Source organism: Polistes canadensis, unplaced genomic scaffold (assembly GCF_001313835.1).
Source record: "Polistes canadensis isolate GaletaPanama2010 unplaced genomic scaffold, ASM131383v1 scaffold_1, whole genome shotgun sequence".
NCBI lineage: Eukaryota > Metazoa > Arthropoda > Insecta > Hymenoptera > Vespidae > Polistes > Polistes canadensis.
Genome location: NW_014569548.1, coordinates 346,588 through 355,022, shown reverse-complemented (window position 1 = coordinate 355,022; position 8,435 = coordinate 346,588). Strand labels below are relative to the sequence as shown.

The following is an 8,435-nucleotide window of genomic DNA, read 5'->3' as shown; positions in this document are numbered from 1 at the left end:
AAAAAAAAAATAAAAAAAAAAGAAAAAAAAAGAAAAAAAAGAAAAAAAAAGAAAAAAAAGAAACTTAAGTAGTCGTTGGTTTTGATATTATAGCATTATCTGATCTAGGCTCATCAATACATTCATTTTTTACAGGAACCGGATTAACTGTATTATGAATTATTTCAATATCACTTATTGGTGAAGTCAATGCTACATTATTTAGTGAATTTGAATGAGGAACATCATCATGATCTTTTGTATTTTGCATTTGCTTTGTACCATTGTCACAAATTTCAACATTCGCGCTAACGTTTACTGTATGCTTTTTCATATGAGTTGTTAAGTTTCCACTGTGATAAAAATCTTTACCACAGACTTTACATTGAAATGGCTTAATACCAGAATGTATCCTTTCATGTATTGATAAATTCCCACTATGACGGAATTCTTTACCACATACAGAACATTTGTATGGTTTTACTCCAGAATGAGTACGCAAGTGTGTAGATAAATTTCCACTGTGACTAAACATTTTACCACATATTTGACAACCATATGGCCTTTCACCTGAGTGAGTCCTCATATGTATTGCTAAATTTCCACTATGAGTAAAGCATTTCTCACACTGACTACATTTATACGGTCTTTCCCCGTTATGAGTTCTCATGTGAATGAATAAATTACTCTTGTGCCCAAATTCTTTAAAACAAATTTCACACTGACACTTTAATTTTTTTGTCACTGTAGTTTCAGAAGAACTCTTTGGAGGTCTTCCCGGACGATTATGTCTTATTGAGGGAATTGCTTGCACAGTTGCTGAAGTTTGATTCGCACTTTTAGATTGCTGTGCATATTGTAATCCTTGCGTTGATTGCGTTTCATCTGCCAAATTCTGTTGGCTCTGTTCAGAAAATTGAGTTTGAGTAGCAGCCTCTTCTTGATGTTGATTAAGTTGAAATAATATGCCATGATGAAAGTAATCTTTCACATATGTTAAAGAACCTGTTTCCTAAAATAATATTATGTTTGTTTTTTCTGTATCTTTTCTAATAATATCAACATAACAACCAGCTCTTTAAAGAATCATTGAAAAATAAATGTTGATATGTTGACATGATGTTAACATCATGAACTTGATATAACATAAATTATATATGTGTCCAAGTCAAATAAATTCTTTTATCATATCATATAAGTTCAGTCAAATTCTTAGTTTTAGAAGAAAAAAATAAATAGTCATTATTACATAGTGTGGAATAGAATAGCAGATATCCTTTACAATTATAATGATTATTTACTTGTGCTTGAAGTAGATCCTGACAGTTGTAAGCTTCTTCTTTTTGAGGAATACTTGCAGACGATTGTGCATAATCCCAAAATTGTGGTAACTGACGATACCTGCACTCAGGATCTTGATTGAGAAACAAAGGATATTTAGAACTATCTGAAGTATCGATCCTTCCACTTCTGCTAACATCTTCTCCTCCTACATATTCGTACTTAATTGGTACAGGACTAAACATCTGTAAATACATATTCATAAATTATATTTTTTGACATTTCAATTTGATTGTAAATTTATTACAGCTATATATATATAAATAAATATGTCTATGATGCTTGAAATCAAATATATTTTAATATCATTAACAGAAGGATATTAAATAAAACGTAAGTGTAATAAAGGGGCCCATACATGAAAAATACTCACACTTTCACTTAATAAATGTTCCTTGAAATTAAAAACCAATATTGCACAGTACTTCTGCAATTACTTATTTTAATATTAATAACTAATTAAATATGATAAGTTTGATTGATAGAGTGAATATGGTAATAATCTTCCATTCTTAATTAGTATCATAAAATAATTGTGACTACTGTTACCAGTCACTTTGAGATTCATCCATGGATCCATTACAAGGTATATCCAATCTCTTTGTCTGCTTTCTTAATATCAGTAAGTATAGATACTATAAGATTTCCAATGTACTAGTTTTGGAAGCAACGTGAACGTAGCTTAGAAGTTGCATTTTATCAGTGTACAAAAATCCCTGTTATGTAACAGGTAGATTGGTAAGATAGGCTTACACTCTAAATTAAAAGTAGTTCAAGTCCAAGTTAAGAAAGCGTTTAAAAAAGCTGACTTGCTCCTAAATAATAACTGTATGCGAAAACGTGAAATTTTATACTATAAAGACAAATATATTGTGTTACTGTTACATATATAAGAAAAGGATTCATCTCAAAAAGCATCATTCAATAATCAGTCCTTACATTCTGACATAAACAACTTCCCCTACAGCTTTTAGATTTCAGCGTCACCTAACTGTACATGACCATAACTTTAATAAGAAATCATATATTCCATATGTCTATCTATGTTAGTTTTCGTTTGTGATTATTACCTATAGTTAGTCTTTGTGTTAAATATTCAATGATTAACGTAAATAACAAAACAGACGACGTTAAACGATAAATTAATAACGAACGTTGTTAGTTATTTAAAAAGGAAAAAACTGATGTTTTGGCAGAATATTTTAATAAATAAACATTTATTGGAAAATACATAAAAATAGTAAGAAAATTTGTTCATATTTTTAATGTTCTTAAACTTAATGTTTATATATATACATATATATAATATATATAATATAATATTTATATAATTTTATAATATTAATATAAATTTAATAAATTTATTATTTATTATTATTATTATTTTATAAAAATTAAATTAAATTTAATAAAGAAGAGTATAATATTTGTGTGTTATTATTATTGCAGATATATAAAGTGTTTGATATGTGAGCTTTTTTATTATGCCTAGTGGACGACGTAATGCTAGTGGTCGGAGTGCTCCGACTAGTAAATCACAATCTAATCTTGCTTCATCCACTGGAAGAAGTAATAGTGGAGATAGAGTACTTGGAAGTGGTGGAGATGAAAAAAAATTAGATGATAACTATGGAAAGTTGTTGGCACCAAAACATGTACCTATTCCAATGGTACCAGTAGATGGACCATTAACATTTGAAACCTTGTCATTAGTCGTGTCAGTTATTGCAGCATGTTTACAATTATTAAATCTGTATAGAACTGTCTGGTGGTTATCTCATTCATATAATTCATATAGCATGGTATGCTACTTTGATTAAATATATTTCCAGTAAATATATTACATATACAAAAATTATGGTGTACCCATGTACGTGTGGCTCTTATAATCTTGTTATAATTACAATACTTTATGTGTACATTGTTTCAGAATTTTTATCTCATAGATCCTTATCTTCTCATATTTATCATTACTATGGTAGCACGGAGATTTGTATATACATTATTAAGACGATTAGTTGATTTTTCATCCCCAACTCGTTGGTTTCACATAGCTCAAAAATTAATGAGGTATAATATAACAAATCGAATATAGTATATGTATAATTGTTATGTTAAATATCTAAAGAATATTTTATATTTTAGGATAACTCTATTATTTATAGTTCTGAGCATATTACTTTGGTGTTTATATCATATGGCAGAAAGATACTATTTTATGAAACTTTTCTATTTATCTTATCCGTGAGTATCTTTCATAGCTATATTTCCAATCAATTTCTATAACACACACTACATATGTATAATTGTTTATTTTCAGCAGTATATTTGTGTATTTTTTTACGTTTGGTATGAGTATATCACCATTCTTTGATATGTCAGCGGCACCTCGACACATTAAAGAAGATAAAAGAATGAAATATTTATTGGGTATATTATTTGATATCTTAAATTGAGATAGTTTTATTGATAAGACAGTAAAATATGTCAATATTTTTATAGATACTCCTTTACACAATTGTTCATTAAGTGCATCAGCAATCAGAGCCGAAGTTTCTACCTTTAGTTCAGATTTTAATCATAGATTAAAAATAGCATTATATGCGTCATTTACTACCGCTTATATCTGCGGTATCGCTCCTATTATATTTGTACCACAATCCTTACATTTCAATGTGCAATGGGTAGTACAATATGTTGTGTTATTTTGGCTTGGAAGAATAAGTGCTCATTTCGCGCAAGCTTATCCAGTAAGGTATATAAAATAATAATGAACTTTTTTTTTTTATTAGACGTATTAGTATTTTCATGTTATGTTCAATCATTAAATTTAGGTATTGCGATGTATTACATAGAGCAGCCCTTCATTTAGGGCGTTGGGTAAAAATTGAGAATCGTAATAACACGATATATGTGCAAGTATGGAACGAGGGTATTTTATGGCCACACGGGTCGATTGTAAAATATAATAAAGAAACATATCGTTCGGAGGGTCTTTGCACTGCTGCAGAACCAGGAAATCGAAGTCATTATAGGTTTCATGTAAGTACTTATTATTATTTTTTTCATGACTTTTTATTCAATTATTTAGAAAATATATACAGGATGTCCACAAAAGGTTCGAGTCGTATCCTATTCGAAATTAAATATGAACTGGGAAGGATTATTCAAATTGGATTTAAATCGACAAAATTTTAATCAATTGTTTTTTCTTTTATTCGTTAGGAATTATTTTGTTGTCGCTTGTAGATCATGTTATTTGGCCGCCGGACCATGTATATATATATATACATATATCTCTATATAAATATAAATTTATTTTAAATATATTTGTATATAATATTTATTTGTTACATAGATTGTATTCAATAATCCCACAATGCTTCTATGTTTGTTGCTGGGTCTTCAACTCCTGCTTGTGGGTACACAATTATTTATTTTAATACGCACAACAGAATGGTACCAAGTACTATCAATGACGTTATTACTTGTGATCAATTATTATACATTATTTAAAGTAACAAGAGATTATCTTATTTGCTGGAAAGTATATCGTGCTGAACAGATCATACAAGGAAAGTGCCAGATGGTAATTAATTCCAACACTCAATAAACGAATGTGAAATTAATGTTTGATCTTTATTAATATTTGAAAAATTAAGAAACTTTGGCGATTCTGTATAAATTATTATTTATGTAAAGTGATATTAATTAATTTTAAAAATAGCATTGATCACGATCCATGAAATAAAGTACTGTAGTACTTGAAATTTGAAATGGGGAAACTTTTAGGAAAGAAGTTAAGTGTCTCTTGAGACAAGATATGTTAGATTGGCTATCGGCAATTGCTCTGATAGACTTTTTTTTTAATTCACTAATCACTCAATCACTTGTTTGCAGTATACTTAATGCATCGTTGATATCATGTACTATATATACATTTGGAAAAACCATGGAAATCCCACTTCTTAAGGTTACTTGTATCTTTACCTAGTTCTTCATAGTAATTGATAAGACTGTGCCTTTTATTACAAATACAAATGATATAAGGAATATAAATAAATATATTTTTATTTGTTTAATAATGCTTTTTTTATAGCAGATAATGCTTTTTTTGCAGTAGATTTAATTTATATAATATATTTGCTATATATATATATATATATTTTATATATTCACTTATATAAATATCACATATGTGTCGAATATTATAACAGTGGACTAATTGTAAGTCCAAAAATTATCAAAATTGATTTCATAATTCGTTTTACAATATATAAATAATTGTAATATAAAATAAATCATAAAATTAATATTTTTAATTTTAGAACTTATTGTGGACTTCAACTTCGGACTTTATTGGCATAATTACTAGCATAATTACTGGTATATAACATATATGTGATATTGGTCTATTGATAAGATTTTCATTCCGTAGACTAAAAAAAAAGAGGTCAATAGGTATAAAAAAATAAAATTCATTTCTATATTGGCTTCCATTGAAAGTGGATGTATTAATGTATTTTTATTTTTTTAACAAATAATGAAACACACTTTATATATATATATATTTTTACTAATAAATAATAATTATTTACTAATAGTAATATGGCCATTGTTTGTCACAGATTGATAGTTTTGTTCATCTCATGAATAATGTTCGATTTGTATTTTGTTTGTTTTTAGGTAATAACGAAACAAACAAATAATGCGTGTGTGTGAGAGCGTAACAATAATTATAAAATATAATATAATAATTATTATAGAGATGAAACATTTAAATTTTAACAAATTGACTTATCTAAAACTAATCAACGTGTTAATTTGAATATATTTTAAGATGAGAGAACGCAAATATTTTAATTTATAATCTATAGTGTTAATGTTATTTTATATCTTCTTAGTGATCTTTTCATTGGGCAGTGTTTTAAAGATATCGTAAGCTTATTAGATATAAAAAAGAAGCTACTGATTATAGATTAGAGAGCTACTTTATTTTGATTTATTTGAACAAATTGTTAAATATTTTCAAATTCTCTTTGTTGATAATCGTGCCAAAAATTTTAATCCTATAGAAAGCATCAATGAGAAAACAAAAGAAATCATAGTTTTGTATAATGTTTATTCAAATGCAATATTTCTTGTGTAAACTAACGTCAATTTATTTCATTGTTTCGTTACGAAAAGATTAAATCGAAAAAAGGGATTTGATTTCTTATGAATGATCATAAGTCGTTATTTTATTTATCGATAACAAAAGATAGTTAATACATTGTTCGAGTTTTCGTTTATACTGCGTTCTGTGCAATCCAATCGACGAATGAATAGACTCTTGTGAATACATCTGGGTATCCTACAGCACATGGGTGTCCGTAAGATACAATACCAACTTGGACACCATTGGCAACAAGTGGACCACCAGAATCACCCTGTACAGATAGAATAAATTCATTAATTTTTCATTATTTCAAAGAAATAATAATTACGTGGGGTAATATAATCATAAAATAAATTTGTAATTTTATACTATACTTACATGACAAGCACCTTCACCACGCTTGGTAAACGTACAGATATGGCTGTCAACTACTCCCCTATGTGTTGCCTGGCATTTTTGTTGACTTTCAACGGCCAATTGAAGTTGTTGAAGATGATTAGGAATAGGTCCATTCAACTATAACAAAAAAACAAAACCATTTAAATATCATTTTATTGATAAAATAGAATTAAAAAAATATATCGTCCTTATATTGATCACTCACGTAAATTCTTCCCCAACCAGTCAAAACAACATTGTCTCCAGCTTTGACGGCATTATTGGATGGTAATTTTACTGGTTGTACTAATGCTGAGAATACGAAATCTTTCGAGACATGGAGAAGAGCAACATCGTTGACTAGTTTGTAGGGATTGTAATTCTTGTTGACAATCAATTTGTCTGCTTGGTAAACTTTTCCACCTTCTTTCAATAAAACGCTACCAACATGGACAGTAACTCGTGATGCTGTTTTACTGTAAAAGTACAAAAAAAATAACAATATTGTAAAGTACTCTGCTGACACGAATTCGTTATTTTTATATTTATTGTAAAAGTGTTGAACGTTTTCATTGAAAAATGTTAGATGATTTAAACGAATGTAATATACTTACGAGACAAGACAGTGAGCAGCAGTGAGGACGTAACGTGAACTGATGATTGAACCACCACAAAAATGACTGGGAGCTCTCAATGATACTTGGTATGGATATTTTCCTTCTGGTGCATCAGTACCGCCGACGACACGACCAGTTGGACCGCCTTATAGAAAATGATACATATATATTTAATTGCATTATTATGAAAATAATTATTGCTTAATGAAAATATAATAATAATTTTAAATTGAAAATATTTGATGTATTTTTTTGTATACAAGTAAGTTAGAAAATGATAATATGTTGATTTATATTTGATTGTTGTACTCACCATAAACGGCGGTTGCCAAAAGAACAACTAACAAGGTAGTGAAGGCCTGCATGGTGATAGGATTATTGATGATTGTCAGCATTTACCTCAATATATATACACGTTTTTCAACTAGTCATTGTGGTGGGATATTAATCTAATTAATCCTCTTTGAAATCAGTTCAGATTTCTCAAGATTAATTATATCGACAAGTAATAAGTGTATCAATACAATGAGTACAATAACGTTGAAGTTGGAAAGTACGGAAGTTATCCTAAACTTGAGGGATTCCAGAAAATGATAAAAATGATGAAAATATATCAATTGATCGTCAAGTACTCACGCATCGGATCGATAATTTCTTATCGCGTGATTAAAGATTAACGCAACAATGATATCAATTAAGAATTATGATTTACTTTTTCGTATAAGAGGGAATTTACAAAAAGATTAATTAAATAGGTGTGTTTGAATGATTTTATTTTATTTTATTGAAATCATAAGTAAAACAACAAACAAAAAATGCCTTTATTCTGAGATATTTATAATACATTTATATTTTCATTTTCTATCTCTAGGTTGCTGTCCCCCTTTTTTTCATAATGCGATTTCAATTAAAAAATATTTTTGTTATCTTTAATATCGAATAAAGATTAAAGAAAAATTCAG

At 28.2% G+C, this 8,435-nt stretch overlaps 3 protein-coding genes across 5 annotated transcripts; 1 reads left to right on the top strand and 2 right to left on the bottom strand.

The window, feature by feature from the left end:
• Nucleotides 1-57: 57 nt before the first annotated feature.
• LOC106784476 (zinc finger protein 8-like) lies at nt 58-2,090 on the bottom strand. The gene is made up of 3 exons (XM_014744051.1): nt 1,694-2,090; nt 1,281-1,505; nt 58-991 (listed from the first exon to the last, which is right to left on the bottom strand). Exons 2-3 carry the CDS (start codon nt 1,503-1,505, stop codon nt 65-67), a joined length of 1,152 nt encoding a protein of 383 aa, XP_014599537.1. The 5' UTR covers nt 1,694-2,090; the 3' UTR covers nt 58-64.
• A 306-nt stretch (nt 2,091-2,396) lies between these two features.
• Nucleotides 2,397-5,798, top strand: LOC106784462 (transmembrane protein 39A). 3 transcript variants are annotated; one of them, XM_014744020.1, is made up of 9 exons: nt 2,397-2,560; nt 2,770-3,122; nt 3,251-3,390; nt 3,466-3,564; nt 3,641-3,750; nt 3,823-4,075; nt 4,155-4,362; nt 4,679-4,909; nt 5,649-5,798. In XM_014744020.1, exons 2-9 carry the CDS (start codon nt 2,805-2,807, stop codon nt 5,712-5,714), a joined length of 1,425 nt encoding a protein of 474 aa, XP_014599506.1. In that variant the 5' UTR covers nt 2,397-2,560; nt 2,770-2,804; the 3' UTR covers nt 5,715-5,798. The 3 variants fall into 3 exon arrangements, with proteins under 3 accessions (XP_014599506.1, XP_014599514.1, XP_014599521.1); XM_014744028.1 differs by having other exon boundaries at nt 3,644-3,750; nt 5,649-5,797; XM_014744035.1 differs by lacking the exon at nt 5,649-5,798 and adding an exon at nt 5,048-5,387.
• A 630-nt stretch (nt 5,799-6,428) lies between these two features.
• On the bottom strand, nt 6,429-8,196 carry LOC106784535 (chymotrypsin-2-like). The gene is made up of 5 exons (XM_014744207.1): nt 7,787-8,196; nt 7,471-7,618; nt 7,083-7,332; nt 6,857-6,994; nt 6,429-6,749 (listed from the first exon to the last, which is right to left on the bottom strand). The coding sequence occupies exons 1-5, from the start codon at nt 7,866-7,868 to the stop codon at nt 6,609-6,611; spliced, it is 759 nt and encodes a 252-aa protein (XP_014599693.1). The 5' UTR covers nt 7,869-8,196; the 3' UTR covers nt 6,429-6,608.
• Between the last annotated feature and the right edge of the window lie 239 nt (nt 8,197-8,435).